At 40.4% G+C, this 26270-nt stretch overlaps 1 protein-coding gene across 1 annotated transcript in view; it reads right to left on the bottom strand.

Moving 5' to 3' along the window:
• Window positions 1-25525, bottom strand: part of MOSPD1 (motile sperm domain containing 1) — a 33046-nt gene extending 7521 nt beyond the window's left edge. The window contains exons 1-5 of the mRNA XM_070290707.1: window positions 25473-25525; window positions 16167-16298; window positions 3264-3519; window positions 3078-3153; window positions 1451-1668 (exon numbers count right to left, since the gene is read on the bottom strand). Coding sequence (XP_070146808.1) covers window positions 1451-1668; window positions 3078-3153; window positions 3264-3417 — 448 coding nt within the window. The 5' untranslated portion in view covers window positions 3418-3519; window positions 16167-16298; window positions 25473-25525. The remainder of the gene's footprint in view (window positions 1-1450; window positions 1669-3077; window positions 3154-3263; window positions 3520-16166; window positions 16299-25472) is intronic.
• Between the last annotated feature and the right edge of the window lie 745 nt (window positions 25526-26270).

The raw sequence follows: 26270 nt of genomic DNA, 5'->3' as shown, positions 1-26270 counted from the left end.
AATTTTACATTAGAACAATTCTCTAATGTACCTGAGATACAAAGGTTTGTTATAAACATAAAATAAGAATAAAATGTTCAATTAATACACATTTGTATTTTAGGATGATTTTCACTTGAATTCTAACAAATTTAAAAATAAAAGAAAAAAAATATGTAAAACACTAAACCCTCTTGGGCATCACACAGTCTGTTAAACACAAAAGTGATCGCCAATGACCACTTTACTTTAAATTACAAAATTAACACCCAAAACCAAACACTCAGATGGCCTTTCTTCTTCTATAGGAGGCATTTTAAAAGAGGAATCTTGCATTTCACATAAGTCAACTTCACAGTACTGATTGGACATCAAAGTGTCCATTTGACGTCATCAAATGTCATCAAAGTGACATTTGACAGAGATTCTCTTTCAGCTTCAAAACATGAAAAACTAGTTCTGTCAGTTAATAACAGTTGCTGAGAAGAAAACAATCTACTAACTACTACCTAATTCCTTGTCTTGGTATCACCAGCGAACCTGGGCACTCCCTGCATGGAATGAGAAGACACTTGCCTCCAGCGAATGCCTGTCTTGTCAAAATAAACATTCTAAGATGAACAAACTGATAGGGATTTATGAAGTAATGTAATGACAAGTATATGGTTTTTATTCCCTTATATATAGTGTTGCGATTTCAAGAACAGGTGCTATCACATTCATATATCACGATCAAAAAGTCACCATGCTTTTCTATGGAAAGTTTTTTCTTCCTCCCTTTATAATAGGGTTGAAGGGAGATAATGAAAAGATCAAAGGATGGGGGAATGATGTCCAAAGTTGAATATGAGGATAGTGTCGATGTTGAAAGAATATATCATAACACTCCTGAATATTTAAGCTGGAAGGAAATGAGGAATGGAGAGGGATTCAATTAACAGCCCACAGGGGAAGGGGATATTATAATCTACTTAGTTTAATTAACTTCAACTTTAATGAGTTTTTTTTTCCAAAATAATATGAAAAGTACACTAAACTTGGCCTACTGCCAAGCACAATTTCTCTCCTTCTTCGAATTAATTCAATGAGAAAGGATATAGGAAAGTCACAGAAACAAAAGTACAGAATTGCCAAATTGTGCTAGCATTGTAAAGTACAGTGCCTGCAGTCTCAAGTTTTATAGACTGAAAAGCTCTGGCAATGACTGCCCCTGCCTTACAGCCCTGTCTAATGGAGTTATTTTCTCCCCTAAAAGGCCAGCTCAAGGTCTCTTGTTCAATTCTAGGTACCTGATCTCTACATTCATTTTTGAAGTACTCAACTAGGTTTAGAGTGGCAGGTTATTGTTCTAGTAATTATTCCTTGCTCCCTGCTTCATTTAAAGTAAGAAACATGTAAGACCTCAAAAGGACTTTAAAAACAACCCAAAGTAAAACAAAACAAAACAAAACACCAACACAACGCAAAGTACCTGGTTGAAACGACTGCTCAAAAAATAAACTTTCAGTTAAATGTTCTTTTATTCTTTTTTCCTCCTCTTCCTTTTGTTGTTCTTTTGCGGACGGGAGAAGAGTAGCCACAACCTCTTTCCTTCCTAAAGCCTTCCTCTGGCTTTGCTCTGAAACTTGGAGACGGAATTTGTCTATTACGCCATAGTGACAGGATCGGACATCTCTATGACGAATTACACTGAAACATTGACAAAGAAATGCAGTTTAGGTTTCAAACAGAATTCAGCAAGAGATTTCATACATATTTACTGAGTGTAACTAAATACTCAAATACAGAAACTTGTTAATGATTTTTTTTAATCACAGTATAACCCCAAAAGAAACGGGTAATTCTTAAATATTTGATGAATAGGAGTCTAAAATAAAAGGACAGGTAAAGGAAATTCCTTTTCACAATGACATTTTTTCCTGGATATCTCTGTGTAGCAATATTCACTAAAGAGGATATATATGAAATTGTTTCTTCCCCACAAAAGTCTCAAAAATTCCTATTGCCACTTATTTATTGTTCAAATAACAAAATAACAAACCTCACCCTAGACTCTAAATTGAAGTCCATGCACAAAGGCAAAAATAAGCAATCGAATAAGTAGGTAATCTAGTAAGACCAATGCAACAGAGGGCTAACAATACATTTCTGTATTTCTCTGAAAAGAGTATAAAGCAGTGTGATTTTTATGAAAGTTATCTTCAGTGCCATTCATTTTTACGTTATTCTTAATAGAGAACACAAAACAATTAGGTCAAAGGTTACACATTTATGGGGCAAGATACTATATTTCTTTGGAATAGTCCTTATCATGTACACAATGAAAATCAAAGAAATATGCAAAAAAACATATCATCAAAGATACATCATTTTATGGCTCTGAGATGATGAAAATATATGCCAGAGAAAGAACTTCTGCTGCTTATTCTCATGGAAGATTTAAAGCAATACAGTTTACTTGGTAGCTTAAATTAAGGGCTGGTCATTAGATCCATCTGGTCACCTCTAGTTTTAAAGTGAAAGTTAAATATGAACAGCTTGAACAAACAATCATTTATCTGACACTTGAAGACCAAATTATCTGGAAGAGCTCAGCTAACCTTTTCCAGATGAGTAGTTTTACACTTGCTTCCTGTTGTATAGACTAACTTTCAGTTTTATTACTGAATCATTTCAGATGAATTTATATCCTATTTTTCTCAGAGTGTAGCATTATTAGTCCCTCAATTGTCACTATAATAGCAAGGTGTTCCAAAGAAGGCTAAATTCCCTATTACAGCTAGAGAAATGTACAGGATTGTTAGAACTTTAATTCCATAAATCTCTCTGCTATGACTAAGAGCACAACCATGAGGAAATGTTCATGGAAATATTAACAGACACCTTGGCTCCAACATAATGAATTATTATGTGGCCAACCTGTTTAGAAGAATTTCTTAGAACTTCTTAAAAAGAATGTTGACAGACAAACTCTCAGCAAAAATTCAAAATGTAATGAGTGCCAAGGTGAAGCAGCTTTAAGAAAAGATCTTTTGCAAGTTAAACACATAAATATCAACACACTGAAAACACGTTACCAGGAAGTGATTTTGACTTACATATCCATACAACACTGAGGCTTTACTGCACCTGCAGCGTCAACGACAACATACTTATTTGGAGTAGTACACAAAACTGAAAGAAAAAGTCACAATGGCCATTAGTGATTTTTTAAAAATTAGTTTCTACAAGTCAAAAATTAGTAGGGAGTAGTTCAATCCATACAACAGACCTAGGAGACTCACCTTTGAACTTCAAGGCAAACTCATAGGGATTATAGAGTGTCAACACTTGCTTATGTGTTGACTGGTCATCTGCATAAAATATTAGCTCTGTGGGAAACACAAAGACAGGAAGATTTCCTTCCACTAACTCTGGCTGTCTTTTTTGTTGATGCATTGGCACTAAATCCCCCTCGCTGAGGCGTCGGTTTTTACAGTCTCAAATTTATTTGGGGTTTTTCTTAAAAATCAGTTAAAAATTCCAAAGCATTTTGGCAATCTGGAAAGAGAAGAGACAAAGCAAGCTTAGTAATAACTGTTTTTCATGAGCTAGCTGTGACTAGCATGGTTAGCATACATTAAAACAGTCCCCAAATCATTTAAACATGCCTTTGACTTTTCCTCTTGGCTTACTTCTACAGGTTCTGCTTAACTCTGCAAAGAAACTTACACATGCTCCTTTCACATTCAGGATATCAACCTATGATAAGTTACTTACAAACTTGAATACAGGAATAAAGAAGGCTTCCTATTTAATCACCCTCAAAGAGGTGCGACCAAAGGGTTGTCAGTATTTTAAAACCTCAGATTAAAAAAAAATATTTTGTTATAACATATTTTATGTGAGCCAATCAGAATTCTTAAAGAAGAAAAAAAATAAAGTAAGCTTCCATGATTTACAGGAGAAAAACACAAGACTCACTTTTTTAACACTCATTATTCAGTCAGTAAGTCATGTTTGACTCTTGGTGACACCATGAACTATAGCATGCGAAGCTTCCCTGTCACTATCTCCTGGAGTTTGCTCAAATTCATGTCCATTGAGTCAGTGATGCCATCCAACCATCTCATTCTCTTGTCACCTACTTCTCCTCCTGCCCTCAATCTTTCCCAGAATCAGGGTCTTTTCCAGTGAGTTGGCTCTTTGAATCAGGTGACCAAAACATTGGAGCTTCATCATCAGTCCTTCCAATGAATATTTAAGGTTGATTTCCTTTAGGATTGACTGGTTTGATCTCCTTGCTGTCCAAGGGACTCTCAAAAGTCTTCTCCAGCACCACAATTTGAAAGCATCAATTCTTCGGCACTCAGCCTTCTTTATGGGCCAACTCTCACATCCATATAAGACTACTGGAAAAACCATAGCTTTGACTATATGAACCTTTGTCAGCAAAGTGATTTCTCTGCCTTTTAATACATTGTCTAGGGTTTTCATAGTTTTTCTTCCAATAAGCAAGCTCTTTTAATTTTGTGGTTGAAGTCACTGTCTGCAGTGATTTTAGAGCCCAAAAATATAAAATCTGCCACTGCTTCCACTTTTTCCCCATCTATTTGGCATGAAGTAATGGGACCGGATGCCATGATCTTAATTTTTTGAATGTTGAGTTTTAAGCCAACTTTGTCACTCTCCTCTTTTACCTTCATCAAGAGGCTTTTTAGTTCCTCTTCCCTTTCTGCCATAAGGGTGGTGTCATCTGCATATCTGAGGCTACTGATCTTTCTCCTGGCAATCTTGATTCCAGCTTGTGCTTCTTCCAGGCCAGCGTTTCTCATGATGTACTCTGCATATACGTTAAATAAGCAGGGTGACAATATACAGCCTTGCCGTACTCCTTTCCCAATTTTGAACCAGTCTATTGTTCCATGTCTGGTTCTAACTGTCACTTCTTGTTGTGCATACAGGTTTCTCAGGAGACAGGTAAAGTAGTCTGGTATTCCCATCTCTTTAAGAATTTTCCACAGTTTATTGTGATCCACACAAAGGCTTTAGCATAGTCAATGAAGCAGAAGTATATGTATTTCTGGAATTCTCTTGTTTTTTTTCTATGATCCAACAGATAGCAATTTGATCTCTGGTTCCTCTACCTTTTCTAAATCCAGTTTGTACATCTGGAAGTTCTCAGTTCACATACTGGAGAACAGTTAATACCAAAGAAATTCTCGCATTATTGCAGATGTTCTTAGATTTCCCAACCTGGGGATCCAGCAAAGGGACTGGAACTCTCCAGGGAATCTGACTTTGGAGGTCAGCGGGATTTGATTACAGAGCTTCCACAGGACTTGGGGAAACAGACTCTTGGAGGGCACAAACAAACCTTGTGCACACAGGCTGCAGGGGAGGAGCACTGACCGCACGAGAGACTGAGCCAGACATGTCCATGAGTGTTTGAAAGTCTCCTGCAGAGGAGTGGGTTGGCAGTGGCCTATCGCAAGGACAGGGCACTGGCAGCAGCAGTCCTGGGAGGCACATGTTGGCATAAGCCCTACCACAGAGCCTGTAGACTCCAGAACTGGGCCTCCCCAGGTCAAACAACTAATAGGGAGGGAGCACAGCCCCACCTATCAGCAGACAATTGGATTAAAGATTTTTTGAGTGTTGGCTCTGCCCACCAAAGCAAGACCCAGTCTTTCCCATAGCTAGTGGCTCAGAGGTTAAAGCGTCTGCCTGGAATGCGGTAGACCTGGGTTCAATCCCTGGGTTGGGAAGATCCCCTGGAGAAGAGGATCTGGAGTGGTAACCCACTCCAGTACTCTTGCCTGGAGAATCCCATGGAGGGAGGAGCCTGGTAGGCTACAGTCCATGGGGTCACAAAGAATCGGACACGATTGAGCAACAAACTACTACTAGTCCCTCCCATCAGGAAGCTTCCACAAGCCTCTCATCCTCATCCATCAGAGGGCAGACAAAGGAGTCAAGAACTACAATCCCACAGCCTCCAGAGCAAAAACCACAATCACAGAAAGCTAACCAAAATGATCACATGGATCACAGCCTTGTGTAACTCAACAAAGCTATGAGCCATGCTGCACAGGGCCACCCAAGAAGGACAGGTCATGGTGTAGAGTTCTGACAAAATGTGGTCCACTGGAGAAGAGAATGCCAAGCCACTCCAGTATTCTTGCCTCAAGAACCCCATGAACAGCATGAAAAGGCAAAAAAAAAAAATCATCATTACAACAATGCTTTAGTTAGTGCCTCTGGCAGCATGGGTGGGACAGTTCTCTTAATCATTTTTCTATTGAAACCCACAAACAAAAATATCTTGAAAAGAAGGTGAATATCCAAACTTCCTGAGTTTTCTATGAAAATTCAAGTCAGTAAGCAAGCCTTGACATGCAAGTGGCACCATGCCTCCCCTCCTACATCAGTACACAAGCTTTGTGAGAGCTATTTTCTTCCAACTTCAGAGACCTTTCTGGATTCCTTCTGGGCCTCTTGAATATGTTCCAGAATGTTGTAGCTGGCAGAAGTCTGCCTGTCTGATAAGTAATGTTTCTGCATTTATTTCCTAATCTAATTTTGATCAACATTCTTATTTAGTTAGCACCCCAAATATGGCTTTGTAAAATAAAATGTGAAAACAAAAACATACAATCACAGAAAATGTCTGAGTTTCACCCTGTAGATCACAGCTTTGGAATAGGACACAAACCATTTAATACTTTGCACTCAGGTTCTCATACACTCAAAGAGAAATATTAACAAATGATTACATTGTTTGGTTTCTACCAGCTATCAGGGCTGTGATTCTGACTGGGGCTTTGTCCACTTTTATCAAATAGGATACTGTATAATCATGTATGCACATTTTTATTCTTTTTTCCCAGCTGAACATTGTTGTTGTTCAGTCGCTAACTCATGTCTGACTCTTCGTGACCCCATGGGCTGTCCTTCAACATCTCCCAGAGCTTGCTCAAACTCATGTCCATTGAGTTGGTGATCCCGTGCAACCATCTCATTCTCTATCGTCCCTGTCTCCTCCTGCCCTCAATCTTTTAGGTGAGGAACTATGTCAAGAGCTGCACAGAGATACAAAAATGAATAATGCACTGACCTTGCTCTCTGGAGACTCTAGTCTAACTGAAGAGACAAAACAAATATTTAAGCTACTTTTATTATAATGCATGCTGCTGTATATAAAGTGCTAGGGAATTAGAAGGTTGCCTGGATAACTCTACCTGGAAGAGAGGCCAGGAGATAATATTTGGGGTGGCCCTTAAAGAAAAGAAAGGCTTCTGTGTTGGGGGGAGTAAGCAGGGAAGGCATTCATTCCTGGGGATCAGCATAAGCAAAGACACAAGAATGTGAAAGTAAGGAAGAAGCTTGGTAAGGTCAGCATCCACAGGCTGCCCCAAACCCCACTTTCTATCTGTACACTTACAGCATGCCTATAGCTCATATGTGTTAGGTTGTTGTTAGTGTTTTGACTAAGCTCAAAGCACTCGACATTTTTATTAATAATAATATTTTACATCTGTTTAATTTACAACAGATTACAAACTTATTAATCATATATGCCGAATGAATTGATATATGTAAAGCCTTTAGCACTTGCTATAGGCAAGGTGCTACTCTAAGTATTCGTTGCTATTACTAAATTAGGAAAAGACCAGACAGATAAAAAAATGCCAGAAGGCCTCTCTTTGTCAGTATTCTTTCCACTATACCAAACTAACTGTCCATTTCAATAAAAGAAAACTAAAGTTTTCTGAAAAGCATCTGATAAAATTATTTTACTTCTGAGTTTTCATTTGCCATGAATTTCATTCCTTTGTTAAGAGCTATAGACATTTCTATTTGGATAATGTACTCCTGGAAGTTTGGGATACTTTTTTGAATAGAAAATGATAAGCTCTACAATTACTTTCTTAATAAGCTTAGCTATCAGGAATAAAACAACCAAATTTGGCATCACTAAATAGTATTCAACATCTTACTCTAAAATTCAAGGTGAGAATTTAGCTTATGATAAAAGGTAGCATCTCTAATTTGTGGAACATAGTTCAGTCAAATGTTGATAAAATCAGGTATCCACCTAGAAAAAAGTTGATTTTATGCCTCACTCCTTATAAAATTCCAAAATTTAATTATAATAAATCCCAAATGGAACAAAGCTTTAAATGTATTTAAAAAAAACATAAAAGCACTAGAAACCATGGGAAATCTGTTTTTTATATAATCTTAGGCTCTCTAACAACCAGAAACCAAAAAATAATAAATTCAACTATACAAAAATTTTTAAAGTTCTGCATGGCAAATACATTTTATAAGTAAAGCTGAAAGAACATTTTCAATTCATAGCACAGGCAGTGTGTAATTCCCCTACTATATATAGAGGACCCACAAATCATTTAAAAAAAGATAATACAATATAAAAATGAGCAAACACTGTAATATTTTATAGAAAAGGACATACAAATTGTTTTTAAAGTTACAAAAGTATGTGTAACTTCACTCACAAGAGAAATACAAACTAAATCTATACCAAAATACATGTTTTTACCTGTCAAATTGGCAAAAATAAAAATGTTTGACAGTACATAGTGGGAGCAATCAGGCATGTTCTTACATTGCTTGCAAGGATATAAATATAAATTGGCACATCCACTATACCTGCTAAAATTAAATGTACATAACCCTCAGATCTAGAGATTCTACTTCTAGGAATGTGTTGGGCATAAATATTCCCAAGCATTCCCCTTGTGTGAAATCCTGTATGAGAAAGGTATGTGGGATTTTTTTTTGGGGGGGGTGGTTTTTCTTGCAGCACTGAGTATTAATAAAGTAATTTATGTGAGGCACATAGAATTAAGCTTGGCATGCAAGAAGGGCTAGTTGTTGCAACAGCAAAAGACTGGAAACAGCCTAACTGGTCATTAATAAGAGAGTCATTAAATTAAGTATGATATAGTCATTTGTTGGGATACCAGCTATCTATCAAGAAGAAAGGGGAAGCTCTTTGGCAGGGTGCAATGCAGACTGTAGGGTATGCTACTATTGGTGTGGAAAGGGGAGATAAAAGACTATGTAAACCTATTTTCTTGGATATGGGTAAAATATCTTTGGAAGGACAGCCAGGGCTACCCCTGGAAAGACAAACTGAATGGCTGAGGACAGGGGTGAGAGGGAGTTTTCTCTGAATACTGTTTTATATCTTTTGAATTCTGAACCACATGAAGATCTAATTTAAAAGAAAAAAAAAGTTGAATCAAACAATAACTCTACTAGAGGCTAATTTGAGAAAAGTGCCAGTTTTGAAACATAAGGAATTTAGAAACCACGTGTGAAAAATCTGCTAACTGCTCTTTCCAATTTGTGATCTTTTAATAACATTGAAGACCTTAACCTATGTGTTAAATAGAATGATTTTAATTATTTAAGATATGTTAATATGCAAAGAAACTCAATACAATGAGAAAAAGTAAGATTTATTTAAGATGACTTGCAAACCTAGGAAAATGTAAAACTTTGTCACAAAGGAATATGAGGCGGTTTATAAATCTGACTGAGAAGTCAAAATTAAACACATAAAACAAGTGCTAAACTCTTGTTTCTAACCTCAAGAAGTTAGTTGGCACAGGTCAGAGTAGATTATTAACTTTAAATGATGGCTTAGTAGAAATTCTTATTTTTGAATTTTGAAACTTTCTCTTTATGAGTTAAATATTTTCTCATGTATCATGAATAGGCTGTCTGACCCCTGGTCACCATTTTCAGCAGTTTACTATTTCTTTTCAGATTTCTGTTGCCATTTTTCACTTATCTTGGCTAAGATATAAATCTCCTCCCAAACTCCAACCAGTGGAGATTAGGGAGGAATTAGCACCAGGTCACCAGTGCAATATTATAGACTCTGCCAACAAACACAATGGAGTGTGACACCTGCCTTTAATTAATGGTTTTCCGGAGACTAACACTTTTTTTTTGCTCTAGTCAACATTGCAAAATGATAAAATGCAAAAATTCTGGGGACAGATTATACATTAAGCTGGCGAAACCTCACGGCAAATCAGTTAATAAGGTTGCTTTCTGAAAGTCAAGTACACAATCAAAGAATGTCCGCTCCTAACCCTTCTCATTTTACCAATAAGAAAAGCAGGCCCAGAGTGGTTAAGGGTCTTACCCAAGGTTGCACAGGATATTGGTGGAAGAACTCTGGTTTTCAGACTCACACTTCCCTATACAATAATCATCTCCTCTGTGTCTCAGTTCAAAAATCCTGCTTCCCTGATGCTGATGGCCATTCATGCCCTCATCTCTAGAAAATTCCCCTGCTTTTCCATAAAAGAATTCTCAAAGGATGACCCAAAATTCAAGTCTTGATGCATGTGTTTCCTTTTCAGTTTTATCAAGGGAAAAAACACAAACAGAGAGACAATTTCACTTACTAAGTTGCACATACTTTCTTTTCCTGATTGTGAAAGCAGAACTATGGCTGTCAGTAACCAAAGTTTGAGCTTCCTTTGTGGCTCAGATGGTAAAGAAACTGCTTGTAATGTGGGAGACCTGGGTTCAATCTCTGGGTTGGGAAGATCCCCTGGAAGAGGCCATGGCAATCCACTCCAGTATTCTTGCCTAGAGAATCCCCATGGACAGAGGAGCCTAGCACACTACAGTTCATGGGGTCTAAGTCGGACACGATTGAGCAACTAAACACAGCACAACCAAACTTTACTTTATTCTTCCTCTCTGGACACCAACATTTTACACATTCTTCAAAGCCTACTTCAAATGTCCCCTCTTTGTTGACTTCATCTACTGCTCTAATCTACAAGGATCTCAGTAATTTTATTGCATTATTTTTTAATGTACTTATTGCATAGAGTGAATAATTTGACATTATGACTCTCCAGATTTCAGGCATAATGCTATATTGTTTTTCTCTGGGGTTGTGTTTGTTTTGTTTTGCTGTTTTGTTTTTTGCATCTGAAGACTAGAGATCAGTGTTAGGCATTAGAAGATACTGAACTCAGCAGTTAACCTACAGGTGTCCACTAATAACTGGCTCCTCCATCAGCTCCCTTTCCCCATAGCTGAACACCCTTCATCCGCAAAAGACAGGCAACTGATCCCAATTAGAGGAACAGTAAATCTATGGTGGCTACTTGCCATGGGCTGGGATAAGAGAAGAACGGAGACCATCAGCACTCCCAGCTGCCTCTCCCCTCCTCCCTCCTTCCCACTTCCCTCTCCTCATCATCCCTGCCTCCTTCCTCCATGCCCAACTAGGCCAGCAGGGTTTAGAAATCTGAGGCTCTAATATACCCCCGACCTTACAGAAAGACGACACAACTCAGAGCTCCTGGTACCGGAAACTGCCTCATCCTTTTCCTCTGTATCCAAAGCACAGAAATGCAAACATTAATGAAATTTGAAAGAAAACCTTATGTGTGCACACCACCTTGTGACCAGTTTGCAAACTACTCTCCCTCTAAAAAAAAAAAAAAGAGCGAGCGAGCCTCAACACACTGAAATCGGCACCTATACTTTCTACCCTCAGTTCTGGGAGGAGACAGATACTCCAAAGTGTGACCATTTTCTGTCCCTGTCACTTAGGATGGACCAGAGGAAGGGCAAGACAAGGCTCTGAGATACACAGGGACGTTTGCCCTCCCCACCACCTACCCTTTTTGCCAGGGATAGGAGGCTGCAAGAAAAATGAAAAAAGTAATTCTTGGGGATTCTTGTATCAAACTGGTTCAAAGTTTGAAACAGTTAAGCATGATTCGAAGTACAGGCTGCCCCAGAAACTAGTAACCCATCTGCATGGCTACAGTGTACCACTACTTACTACCTGTCCCTGGCTCTTGTGTTTACTGATTAGGGCACCCAGCTCCACCTTCAGGCCAGTTCCCTTTTATCTGGGCATAGGGGCTATCTCTTTCTTCCATACATGGTGCAGTCTCTGCCAATGGCCAACTAAATAGTATGTAGTGAAGAGCAATATGTTCTTTTGCTTTACTCTCACTGGTATTAAAACCTCTCTTTCCTTCCCATTTCATAAAGTCAGCCTTCCTCATCTCTGAGCTTCTAGTACTATCTGTTAGGCTTTTTAATGGCTGGTCTGTTCCTAAAATTGACTCTTTCACAAGCAGTGTTCTAATGTTCACGCTATATTAGATGGTTCACTGCTCAATATTAGGCAATTTTGTTTTTATAAACTTTCTAGTTTTTTTTGTATAATTTGATATCTTACAAGATTGACTGCTATAAATGACATGTATTGCTAGGCTATTACATATTTAAGATGTAAAAATTAAGTAGTGTACATTTTAAGGTTTAAAAGAAATAAGGATGGGGAATTCCCTGGTGGTCCAGTGATGAGGCCTCTGTGAAGGGGGCATGGGTTTGCTGTCTTGTCAGGGAACTAAGATCCTGCATGCTGTGTGGCATGGCTAATAAATAAATAAATAAAAGAAATAAGGATGCCCTCCAATAATGTCTTTCTAAAAACATTTCTTTCTAACTAGTTATTTACAACCTTTGTTTTACAAAATCCCAATATGTCTTCAGTTATTTCAAGATGTATGTACAATTCTCAAAGTCCATATTAATTAACTATATGAAATACACATGTTGCTATGTAGAGCACTCTCAGAAGTTTGAGGATCACAAATTATTTCAACATTTACTGAGCACTTATTATATACCAGGCACTGTGCTAAGGAATACGGAGAAAAGATGAAATCATGGTCTCAGCCTTCCAAAAACTCAGTCTAGTACGAAAAATAGATATACACAGTAATTAGGATACGATGTGAGAAGAATTAAAATGCTGATAGATACAAAATGCTCTGGGATCATAAAGAAAGTGACAGTCTGCCTTAAATAGGGGTTTGCAGTAGGAGTGGAGGGAGATGGGGGTGAATTCCAAGGAAGAGTATTTGTGGAGGCATGAAAGGGACTCTTAAAATGAGCTTTAGCATTGCCTATGGTTAAAAAATAGCATGTGTGGGGGAGCAGCAAAAGAGAAGTCTGGAAAGGTAAGCTGGAGGCAGATGGTGAAAATCTTCTAAGTCAAGTTTGAGAGGTTTAGACTTGATCCTGGATGCCAGCATTTCTCAAAATGTGGTACCAGACCAGCAGCAGCAGCTTCACCTAGGAACTTGCTAGAAATGCAAATACTTGGGTCCCACCTTAGACCTATTGAATCAGAAATTCTAGGGTTGGGGCCCAGCTCTCTGGTTTTAATAAGCCCTCCAAATGATTCTGAAGCACACAATGCTTTGAGAACCACTGCTGCAGGCCAAGGGAACCTTGGAAGGATTTAGAACAAGGAACTGACTGGATATGATCAGAAGTAGGAGACTGGTTGCCACTTACCACTCAAGCACAGGGCTTGACTCCAAAGTAGCTACCATAAAAAAAAAATATTAAATGAATGCGGCATGGAGAGGTGAGGGGCTACACTAAGGCAGGAGTAATGGAGAAGAAACAGATTTTAAAGATGTTTTTCAGGCAGCTCAAGTTGAATCAGGTGACTAGGATATATCCATACAAGTGTGACCAAAATGGTTTTTATATAAAAAGCAAGCTATAATCTTGTCCACTGTATCAATTACTAAGTGTTTTAAGAAGTGAGCCACACAGACTAGAAAAAAGGGGAAGTCGAGCAATTTTATGTGTTCCCACAGGGTCAAGAGCAAAGCGTGCCCTGGCATGTACATGAATCTTCTGATCTGCTTGGCTGTTCTACATCTCCCTTGAAGTTAATAAACTGGTATTCATATTAACATAGAAATCTTTTGTGAGTTTGGTTAGTATGAATCAATCCCTGAGACTGACTGATAGTTTCTGAATGTGCTGGCAAAAGGCAATTTTGAAAACCTGATACTTGTTCTGATGATCTAATCAAGGTACTGCCAAGATGAAAACCTGCTATAGCCTTTTTATTCTAATTTCATCACTGATCACATAGCCTGTTTAATTCAGGTAGAAGCTGGAATGAGTAAAAGAATCAGACTTTGTACTATGCCCTGAAGGTCAAGAAAGTCAGGTGGAACTGTTATTTCTAATTTTGGAGGCAGGATTTAGCTGAAGCAATCTTTAATTTCTTGACAGAGAGGAGGGAGAGAAAGGTACAGGTCAACCTACATGGTTAACTTACCAAATTACCTAATGTGAATTTTGCAGAATGCGATTCCTATTTCTATTAGGACTCTGGGTACTTCTTGTTATGTACTGCATGTTCCTTTTAGTTGATATCAACATCTTGGCTTATTTAACCAGCTTATTTTATCCAAGAATAGTGCCCAATCAAAAACTGCACTATTTTGTGGAATTTGGACGCTATAAGGGGCTCTGGGAATTAAAACAAAACTTTCACATTACAGATGAAGAAATGGAGGGCCTCAAAGAATAAATCACTTAATCTATTTATTGTAGGGCAAGGTTCTCCAGAATGCTACAAAGTGGCAAAACAAGATTCAGAACACTAATAATCTGTTTCAGACAAGATTTAAAATTTCTCTTTCATTTTAAACTTTTTAAAATCAGAAAAAAGAATGAATTACTTTATTGAGCTATTAGACACATGGGAAGCTTTTCTTGCAGTTTCTTGTTTTCTGCTTTTCAGAAATTGGAGTTATATGTAAAAGATCAATGAGAAAAAAAATTGAAAGCAAAAAATTTAGGAAGAAAATGTGCAAGAACAATTTAAGGGGAGAAAAATGCGTTATGTTATAAGCTATTTGTTCTATTTTCTATCTTTGCCTATATTTTATAAATAGAAAGAATTGAAGAATTTCAAAGATCCTGGTATGTGAGTAAACATCTTATTCTGAGAGTTCTAGAAATGCTTCAGAAACTAGCTTAATCTTGAATCCTGTTTGGATAAGAAGACGTGAACAACTTGAAAGGAACATTTGGCCCTGTTTCCTGTTTTCCAAACTTCCCACTGCTTTATAAGCAAATATACGTGTAATCTAAAAGCTGGTGTCCATCCCCTATTCAATATCCTGTATGTGATATTTTCTCCGCAGAGATTTCCCAGCACTTAGAGAAAACAAGTGGACAAGAATTTCATCATCAAGAATGTATTATTCCCGTGTGTGCCCTGCCTGAAGAAGTAGATTTTCCCCTTCTGTCTGGAATTCACATTAACACAATGCATTCTGAAAGTACACTACTGTTTTTTAGGCAAGATCCAAAGGACCCAATTTTTCAGGTTTCTGTCCTCTTTAGCGCCCTCAAAGATTAAAAAAAAAAATCCGGACTTTTTCCCCCCAAGTTAGGTCTCCTCGATTCTACTGGGACAGAAATGCTACTTCAGTCCAAAGAGGAGAGATGTCAGCTACTTTATCCAGGGGGAACACCACAGAGCATTGACGAAGGGTTGGAAGGCTGAGCAGGGAGATCAAACGGTCCATCTTAGGACTTCAGCTCCACCAGGTTGGGGCCCTGCCTTTCCAGCCCTCGTCCCCACACCGGCCGGCTCCATGTGAAACCGGTCATGTGAGCCTGTTTACAGCCGAGCAGCTGGTGCAACCATCAGGATTCGTGCGGAGGTCCAGGAAAGGAAAAGATACAGGCCACGTACCCCTTACCAACCCCCCACCCCCCATTATTGATATTTCAAGAAGGCGTTTCCTGTCACTCCCAGCCTCTCCGCCCCACTTTCATCGCCCTCCAGCGATCCCGGGACTCCTCGCTCCAGCCCAGCCGATTTCCTTCCAATTGCTCGCCGCGGGGACGGGCTGGGCTGGGAGGAAGGGCGAGGACGATGACAGCCCGAAGAAGGTGTCGACCTCCCTCCCCTAGCCCTCCTCGAAACATCCGCTAAAGAGTTGTCCCTGGAGTCTCATCCCCGGGGCAACCGAACTCTGTCTGGCAGGCACCGGGAGGATCCCGAGCCAGCTGCCTCCGCCCGGGCAAAAGCGAAACACACACAAGCCGGCCCGACCCTGGGGCGGAGATCCGCGATCGGCGAGGCAATTGACAGTCAGAGATGGGGCAGCAAAGACTCCATCTGCCTTCCCCCCACCTCCCACCCGCGTCCCGGAGCCGCGGAGCCCGGCTGTCAGTCACAGAGCCAAGCTCCGGGTTTGTGTACGGCTCATTCTTTCCGCCGGGTCTCTCGGCAACGTAACTTCCACGTCTTCGCGAAGTCGGAGAAAGTGGGTGACGGGACGGTAGGGGACTCTCACCTCGGCAACACCGGCTCCTCGGAAAGCAGCTGCGATTGCTCCCTCCGGTCCTTTGTCAGCATCTCTAGGCTGCACTGCCTGCTGGGATACCGGAGGACTCAAATACCACCTCTCTCCGCCCTCGAGGATGAGCTGCAGTTGCGGGGTGGGTGGGAAGAAGGAGAAGAGGTGGAGTCGGGGGCGGGGCCGGATCCAGGGGCGGGGCTTCCTTGCTTGCCACCTGGTCTCTGGGTTTCTCCCTGCTCTCTCTGATCTGCCCCTCCTCTCTTTCCTGCTACCTCTTGAGGAGAATGTGAGCTCTTACAGAAGACAGTCTCTCGTTGCACTTGTTAGGCAGTGATCCTTGACTTATTCCCCTACGCACACACACACACACACTCTGAGGACAGAAGCTAGTTAATTCTACCTCTGAGGCGTCTTGTTAACTACCTCTTTCTCCAAGCTATCCTCAGTGCTATAGGCTCTGTTTCGGCCCCATAATTTTTTGCTTGAACCATTGCAATAGCCTCCTGATTAGACTCTCTCCTTCCACTCTTGTCTTTGTCTAAACCACCTCCCAGACAGCAACCAGAGGGATTTAAGATATATATGCAACATATTACTCTTCTGCTTAAAACCTTTCTTTTTTAATATAAATTTATTTATTTTAATTGGTGGTTAATTACTTTACAATATTGTATTGGTTTTGCCATACATCAACATGAATCCGCCACAGGTATACACGTGTTCCCCATCCTAAACCCCTCTCCCTCCTCCCTCCCCGTACCATCCCTCTGGGTTGTCTCTACAACCCCTTAGCATTTTATATGAGGTCCTCTGCAATCCTTTTCTGATAACTCAATATTTGAGCCCATCAACTGCCATTCATGGAAGATAGTAGGGCCTGGGACAACTCAACCAGCACCGGCTGCCCCAAATATTCCCCATTGAGAGGCCACACTGTCAGTAATGCTCGTAGGCCCCTTTTGTTATTGTTCAGTTGCTAAGTCGTGTCTGACCCTTTGCAATCCCATGGACTGCTGCACACCAGGCTTCCCTGTCCTTTACTGTCTCCTGGAGTTTGCTCAACCTCATATCCACTGAGTCAGTGATACCATCAAACCATCTCTTCTTGGAGTATCATTAAAGAGAGAATTTTCAAAATTAAATTTTAATGATGTCCATTAAGGAGAATAAGGTACAGCCACTCTGGGTCCCCTCCTTATAAGTAGAAGGCCTAAAGGATTTCTTCCAATTGTCCTATCCAAGCAATGGGCTGCCAGTAGATTTCCCTTGGGCTCAGGCTTCGGATACCTTTACTCCAAGATTCCCACAGTTAAAATGCCCTTCTGTCTTTGCAGTATCTATCTATCTTTCAATACCCAGTGAAAATGTCACTTCCTCCAGTAAACCCTCCAGGATTGGCCATGATCACAATTAACTCCTGCCCCACCACCATGTAATGTTACTTATTCTGCTTTGGAATTCTTCCTGACTTAGGTAATCACTGGTCATGTATATGTCTTCCTTTCTCTCCTGCCTAGACTAGGAATTTCTCAAACCCCACCCATAGCTGGCAGCAGAATGCCTGATCCAGAAAAGACATGATACAATTGGATGAAATCCTTCAACTTTACTGCATCTGAAGCCCTAGGTAGGCCTAGAAAGGATCTCAGGCAAAACCTCATAATAACCACCACCCTCCCTTTACTAGGATATCTCCATCTTGACCAGATCACGTGCAATTTTGCAAACACAAACTGGTTAGGCAGCAGAGCATTGCAAAAGGACCAAAGCTTATACTTCCCTTGCAGGTCAGACTGGTTTGTGGTACAATATGTAGTTGTGGAACATGTAACTGGTATAGTTCACATGACAATGCAGTGTAGAAAAACTTCATGGTGCCATAGAAAATAACCGAGTTTCCAAATACATATCTGTATCTCCTGCTCTAGGGAAGCTTCAGACTCCTATCTGCTTCAGTCTACTGTTGGGTTCCATCCACATCCCTTCAGACCTTGTAAACCATGTTACAAAGTATCCTTTTACAAAAGCAGGTATCTTACTTTGTGTTGTCCTTGCATCATTTAATGCATGTTTGTTTTCTCTCCAGTTACATTACAAGCTATACTCTGGTGTGGTTTCCTCATCCCTAAAATCGGGACAAGAATCCTTGGCCTACCCAGTTTACCAGGGTGCTAGAAGGTTCTCATGTGCTAATATTTATAGTATATGTGATAATGTAATTTTGGGATGTTCTTCCAGAGTACTATTTTATTATTATGTTTTAAAACCTTTATACTCTATCACTCAGATATGTGTGTTTGATATTCCACATTAGGAATCAAAGCCTTTATTGTGAATTCCTGGAGATGCTTTAAATCATGGTTTCCCAAATTTGCCTAAAGAATTACCTGAAACTTTTTTTTTCAACCTGAAGCTCTTGACTTAAAGAAAAACATACAACATAAGAGTCGTGAGTTTAAATTTTATTTGTTGTCTTGCTGAGGACTATAGTCAGGGAGACAACCATTCACTTGAGGAAAATGCTCCAAAGTGGTAGGGGTGAAACCAGTTTATCCACAACTTTCAGCTAGGAGACATGGGCAGTCAAGCATACATTCTTGGTAAAAGATTATTGTTATTCACAAAGAATGGATATCTCAAGTTAATGATTTTAAGTATGCTTTCTTATATATGAGAGATGGAAGAATCTGGAGTCATTGACATTCTTCCTGAGACATGCATCTAAATATCCACAGTGTCTGCTTGTCCGAAGCAAAGAGTGCCTCATTCTGTTCTAATCCTGATTTCATCTCAGGGTACACTGTCCATCAGCAAATGCAGTTGGTTATGACTTAACACTTGTAAAACTGAGTGGTGAGCAATGCTCTTTCTTCTACTTTGTTCACAGAGCCCTTGATAAAAAATGAATTTGCAGAGTCATACAGAAATTTCCCATTGGCTATTTTACATGTGGTAGTATATATGTTTCCATGTTACTCTCTCCATTTATCCCACCCTCTCCTTCCTTCCCCCCTCACCTCCCATGTCCATAAGTCTGTTCTCTATGTCTGCTTCTCCATTGATGCCCTGCAATTAGGTCCTTCAACTAAAAATAAATTTTAAAAAACCTCTAGGAAAATACACACACAAAAAAACAAACAAACAAAAAAACCCCAGACTTCCAGAATGTACCCAGACTTACTGAATAAGAATTTCCAGGTAAGATTCTGCTCCAAAAATTCTCAAGTGTGGGCTTTTCCATGCCACTGACCAATTGCCTGACACCAGCTGGGTGTCCTATAATTCAATCCCACTCTGACACTGTCTACTCACAATTCAACTCAACTCTGACACTACCCACCCAGAGATTGTGTCAGATGCCACAGGTTAAGAGATCAGTCCCATAAGACCACACTCCACTTCAGATATCAATCACAAGTCCAGGTTATCACCTGTACTTTTTACCAATTTTCTATAAAATAGAGGTTTCAATGACCCCCTCCTTTGGGTTCAATTAATTTGCTAAAGCAGCTCACAGAATTCAGAAAATCAGTTTAGTCACTAGATTACAGATTTATTACAAAGTATACTAGAGAATATGAACCAATGGCCAGATGAAGAGATACATAGGGCAAGGTCCTGAACAAAAAAGAGCTCCTGTCCTCATGCAGTTTGGGACCCAGAATGGTGGCACATGGAAATGTTCTGGTTCACCAACCTGAGAGTCCTCTGAACCCTGTCCTTTTGGGTCTTCATAGAGGCTTCATTAAATAATCCTGATAGACTAAATTATTGGCCACTCATGATTGACTCAACCTCCAGCCCCTCTTGCCTCTGGAGGTCCCCATCCTTATGAGTTTTCCAAAAGTCACCACATTAACATAAACTCAGATGGGTTGAAAGGGGTTTGTTATGAATATCCAGACACTTTTATTGCTCTCATCACTTAGGATATTTCAAGAGTTTTAGGAACTCTGAGATCAAATTGCCAACATCTGTTGAATATTCAAAAAGCAAGGGAATTCTAGAAAAGCATCTACTTGTGCTTCATTGACTGCTCTAAAGACTTTGACTATGTAGATCATAACAAACTGGAAAATTCTTAAAGAAATGGGAATACCAGACCACCTGACCTGTCTCCTGAGAAACCTGTATGCACAACAAGAAGCAACAGTTAGAACCGGACATGGAACAATGGACTGGTTCCAAATTGGGAAAGGCATACATTAAGGCTGTATATTGTCTCCCTGCTTATTTAACTTATATGCAGAGTACATCATTTGAAATGCCAGGCTGGATGAAGCACAAGCTGGAATCAAGATTGCCAGGAGAAATATCAATAACCTCAGATATGCAGATGATACCACTCTAATGGCAGAAAGCAAAGAGGAACTAAAGACCCTCTTAATGAAGGTGAAAGAGAAGAGTGCAGAGGCTGACTTAAAACTCAACATTCAAAAAACTAGGATCATAGCATCTGGTCCCATCACTTCATGGCAAATAGAAGGAGGAAAACTGGAAACAGTGACAGACTTTATTCTCTTGAGCTCCAAAATTACTGCAGAGTGACTGCAGCCACGAAATTAAAAGAATTTGCTCATTGGTAGAAAAGCTATGACAAACCTAGACAATGTATTAAAAAGCAGAGAAATCACTTTGCTGACAAAGGCTCATATAGTCAAAGCTATGGTTTTTCCAGTAGTCATGTATGGATGTGAGAGTTGGACCATAAAGAAGGCTGAGCACCAAAGAATTAATGCTTTCAAACTGTGGTGCTGGAGAAGCCTCTTGTGAGTCCCTTGGACAGAAAGGAGATCAAACCAGTCAATCCTAAAGGAAATCAACCCTAAATATTCGCTGGAAGGGCTGGTGCTGAAGCTCCAATGCTTTGGCCACCTGATGCAAAGAGCTGACTCACTGGAAAGGACTCTGATGCTGGGAAAGATTGAGGGCAGGAGAAGAAGAGGGTGAAAGAGAATGAGATGGCCGGATGGCTTCACTGACTCAATGGACATGAGTTTGAGCAAACTCTGGGAGATAGTGCAGGACAGGGAAGCCTGGCGTGCTGCAGTCCATGGGGTCACCAAGAGTCGGACACGACTTAGTGACTGAACAACAACAACCAGAAATGGGGAGGAAGACCAAATATATATTTCTTATAAGTCACAATATCACAGCACGAGAAAAACAAGATCAAAAATACAATTTGGAATGACACCAGATGATTCTTATTCTCAGACAATCTGGGAGGCACTGCTCTTACCAGTTGTTCACATAGAATGGATTTATCTAAGCTTCTTTCTGGAAAAGGCCTTTCAGATAAGGAGAAATTGCAACTGGAACAGATCCTGGGAGGAGGCTCAGGAAGGGCAGATAAACTAGTTTGCGTCACAATTGTGCCTGCAACTAGAAAAGCAAAAGCTTCTCCTGAGTTTCCTTGTCCTTGCTCCAAGCACCCAGAAACTGGCCTGAGGCTCTGTGGCTGGCAGCTAATCTGATTTCTCAGTGGAAGCACAGAACAGGGATCTTTACTGCCTCCATCCAATTGGTGATTTTCCAGGACTTTCTCAGTGTGTTGTGACCAACACTTCTTTTAGACCCCTCTCTTCAGAGTTCCCCTAGCTCCCCAAGCAGATCTCTTTCCCAGTAGTTAAAGCCATTACTGTTACTGCTTTCCTGTGTGTCTGTGAGGCGGTGAGTGCTGGACAGGGTCTTATCCACCTTCTCACCCCTGTGCCTGATGTATTGTTGGGGCCTCTGTCGCACTGACCTATGGCATTGTTTAGTGTCTGCTTGACCTACTTGACTGGGAGCTCACTGAGGGCAGCCACAGTTCAACCCCGTATCTTCATGTCCTAGCCTTGTGACATGCACAGAGTCATGGGTCAGCAAATGGTCTCTCTTTTGGTAGAGCCTACGTGAGCGACTTCAGAAGAGAGGCTGTCAGCAAGGTACTGGCACTGGTAGTCTTGGGATTAGGATTTGGGCACATAGCCTTGATGCACACTTGCTCCTTCTGACCTGAGCTGCGCTTGAGAAGGGCCTTTTTCAAAATAATTTTTAAAATATTTATTTGGCTGCCCTAGGTCTTAGTTGTGGCACATGGGATTTTTAGTTGAGGCATGCAGTGAACTCTTACTTGTGGCATTTGGGCTCTAGTTCCCTGACCAGGGATGGAACCTGTGCCCCCTGCACTGGGGGCATGGAGTCTTAGCCACTGGATCACCAGAGAAGTCTTTTGAAAGGAGTGGGGAATATGGCCTAGTTCTCCCAACACCCTGAGGCAAGCACTGAGACTGGAAGATGTGGCTAAAACAGGACTGAACACGAACAAGGTTTCAGCAGTATTCTCATTCGCTGACAGTCGAGACACCTGTCAAATCCAGGCATGCTGCTGCTGCTGCTAAGTCACTTCAGTCGTGTCCAACTCTATGTGACCCCATAGACAGCAGCCCACCAGGTTCCCCTGTCCTTGGGATTCTCCAGGCAAGAACACTGGAGTGGGTTGCCATTTCATACAAAGGTATTAAAGGCCAGACCGTTCATCCTAGATTGTTCAGCCATGTTCAGCTATGTTGTATTGCTAAATTTTGGAAGCCTTTGCCCAGAGCTCCCCTCCTGTTCTTACCATAGCTCATTTTGGAAAAAAATTAAGCAATAGGAATCATAATTGCAGGCATTTGGTTGTGGAGCAGAGACAGAGTTTTAATCGCCTAGAGCACTGTTTGCAAAAGAAGGAACTGTCCCACTAACTAGCTCTATGACCTCAGGCCAATCCTTTCTTCAGCCTGGGCCTCAAAACTCACCCATTTGTACAATGAGGTTGCTGGACTATGACGAGTCTGTGGCAGGCCTAGCAGGCCTGGCCAGAAATCTTTGTTCAAAGCCCAGGAAATAGATCTTCTCCTGCCCTGATTCCCCACATAAACTTACAGAATCAACCACAGAAAAATTGTCCTGTATTTCTCCCCCACTCCGCCCCACAACCCACATTATAAAAATAAAAATTACTAAATTACCTATTAGTCAAGACCACCCACTCCAGTATTCTTGCCTGGAGAATCCCATGAACAGAGGAGTCTGTGGCTGCCATCCTTGGGGTCACACAGAGTCGGACACGACTGAGAAACTAAGCACACACACGCACACAAGACCACTTAGTAAACTACCTGCTAGATGTCAATACTATGTATGAATGATTTTGTTTTATTCTTTAAATAGCAGGAGCATTTTCCATGCTCCAGAAGCTTGAGATGGCCTCAGTGATACCAAGAGGAACATATGACTTAGTGAGTCTGTGGGCAGAGGTAAGGGTAGCTCGTAGCTTCTGTCTTGGCAACCAGGGTACCTGTATTCTTTGTACCTGTTGGGTTACAACAGTTGACAAGGGTCTCTATTCATGATGCTAGAAAAAAATTGACCAAGTTAAGGAGATGATGTTAGGCAGAGTGTTAAGGGGAAAGAAGCAAAAGTCAGCAATTCCTTTTGAAAATAGAAGACAGCTGTGGAATGAGACATGTGAGGCAATGTACTTTAACAGAAGAAGCATGGAGTCATGAGCTATGGAAACTGGGGTAAGTTGCTTATTAATAACTTCTCTGAGCTCAGATCCTTCAGCTATAAAGCCTTTTTTCAGATGTTGGCCTGAATAGAGGAAATAATGCATGGTTGTAAACAGCCTAGAACATAGAAGGAAGGCACTCAGTACACGTTAGTTGTCATTGTGAAGAATCTGAGATCTGATAAAGAAAGAAAGGCCACTGCCTAGTCGATTTTGTTTCACAGATTCAAAGGGAGTCCATACTGTCTAATGAAGGCATAGCCCAGATATGGGCTTGCTGTACCCGCAATTCCAGCCCATGCCTCTGCACTCTGCAGAGGATTTCTGTGCTTTCACATCTGCATACTTCAGTGCCTCCATGCTCTTGGATACTTGTGCCTGCCACTTTGGTTGTCCTGGGTCCAACCCAGAGAAGTTTTGCCATTTCCCACAAGAAATCCAGATACTCAGCATTTTCTAAATTTGGTGACTTAGACTGAAATTGTTCAAGGTTGTCAGGGAGGTCCTACCTCATGTCCTGGGTAGCTCTCTGCTTTCTTGTCTCTACCCTTTCACTCTGTTCCATTCCAAAGCCTATACTCCCCACAACCCTACCCTTCATGCTTAGCTCTTCAGCTTGTCTCATAAATGGTAGAGCGAGCTGAGATTTTGTATCTAGTAATCTTGTAGGTGCTCAATAAAAATATATTTATATTTAATATGGAATTTAGAAAGATGGCAATGACGACCCTGTATGCAAGACAGCAAAAAAGACACAGATGTGTATAACGGACTTTTGGACTCAGAGGGAGAGGGAGAGGGTGGGATGATTTGGAAGAATGGCATTCTAACATGTATACTATCATGTAAGAATTGAATCACCAGTCTATGTCTGATGCAGGATACAGCATGCTTGGGGCTGGTGCATGGGGATGACCCAGAGAGATGTTATGGGGAGGGAGGTGGGAGGGGGGTTCATGTTTGGGAACGCATGTAAGAATTAAAGATTTTAAAATTGAAAAAAAAATTTTTTTAAGTATAAAAATAAAAATAAAAAAATAATTAAAAAATAAATAAAAAATAAAAATATATTTATATTTTAAGCTTAAAACTGCACTAAAACTTCCAGGACACCCCGTTGAGGGACTATGCCAATGTTGTTGTTAAGTCGCTAAGTCGTATCTGACTCTTTGTAACCCCATGGGCTGCAGCACACCAGGCTCCTCTGTCTTCCACTATCTCCTAGAGTTTGCTCAAACTCATGTCCGTTGAGTCAGTGATGCTATCTAACCATCTCATCCTCTCCCTCCCCCTTCTACTTTTGCCTTCAATCTTTCCCATGGGCAGCACTAAAATTTCATCAAGCATCCAAGATGTATAACTTGTCACACTCACCTACTTATCTACTCATTTCATGGGCTAACTTGGAAAGCAGACTGAACTCATATACCTGAAAACAATGTTGAGGTAAGTATGCATGCCACAACACATCTGAGCATATTTCATCATGGAAGCATAGATGATTTCAGTAACTGGTATGAGTAAGCCATGGCAGGAGATCCTGAAATAACACATACTTAAAATGTAGCTTGTATATAATCATACTTCACATCAGCCCATGTGATTTTTGTACTTCAAAAGGGACCAACCCTATAATCCAGTTTTAAGTATTTTCCAACTGTCCACACAGAAGACAGATAAACTATACTAAAGTGCAGTGGTTTAAGAGTGTGGATAAGTAGCATTTAGATCCGGGTTAAAACCTCATCTTTGACACTTACCAGCTGTGTGTGACCTTGGGCAAGTATGTCTCTTGTAGTTTCAGTTTTCTTATCTGTGAAATGAAGTGATTATATAAATGTTGAGGTTCTCAATATGACTATACAAAATGCATTTTTAATGTTGACATTTGGAGTAAAATCAGAGTCTAGATATATGTTCAGAATCAGTAACTTTACTAAAAAAGTGAAGTTCAACATTTAAAACACCCAAGCTCCATGTTTAAGAAACCAGTTCTAGTTTAATCTGGTTACACACACCCAAACAAGTTCCTAGTGTTTGAAGAAACCTCCTCCCAAATAAAACCATACTTAACCAATAAAATCTGTTACAAATGATTGTGTCATCAAAATACACTTTAATTGGCCGGTGGTACTTTTAAGCTGGGCTATTGGAGCTTGCATAACTATATTCTTAGCAGTAATGGAGAGCCCATGATGCCAAAGAACCAAGGAGTTTTGGGTTCAGTGGTACTCCTCTTTGTCTCTTTGTCTCTAACACTAGGCAAGCCTCTGACAATAGCCAAGAAAAAAACTGCTATGGCAATTTTTTCTATCAGCAACTTAAACCACTTCCTTCCCTTTAGTCAGCTGCCAGTGCTGCAGGCTTTTAGGTAAAACTGACCCCAATGGAAGTGACTAGCTGTAGTCATATTCCCTGAATACATGACAAAACAAAAGACATTAAAACTGTAGAGATAGGAGAGATAGATATATGTAACAAACCTCTTTATTTTGTTTGGAGCAGCATCTTTAAATATTTAAACCAAGAACAATCCTGGCTCTTTTTGGTCCCATTAA

This window comes from Ovis canadensis, chromosome X, assembly GCF_042477335.2.
Source record: "Ovis canadensis isolate MfBH-ARS-UI-01 breed Bighorn chromosome X, ARS-UI_OviCan_v2, whole genome shotgun sequence".
Classification (NCBI taxonomy): domain Eukaryota; kingdom Metazoa; phylum Chordata; class Mammalia; order Artiodactyla; family Bovidae; genus Ovis; species Ovis canadensis.
This window is presented reverse-complemented; position numbering and strand designations above follow the sequence as displayed.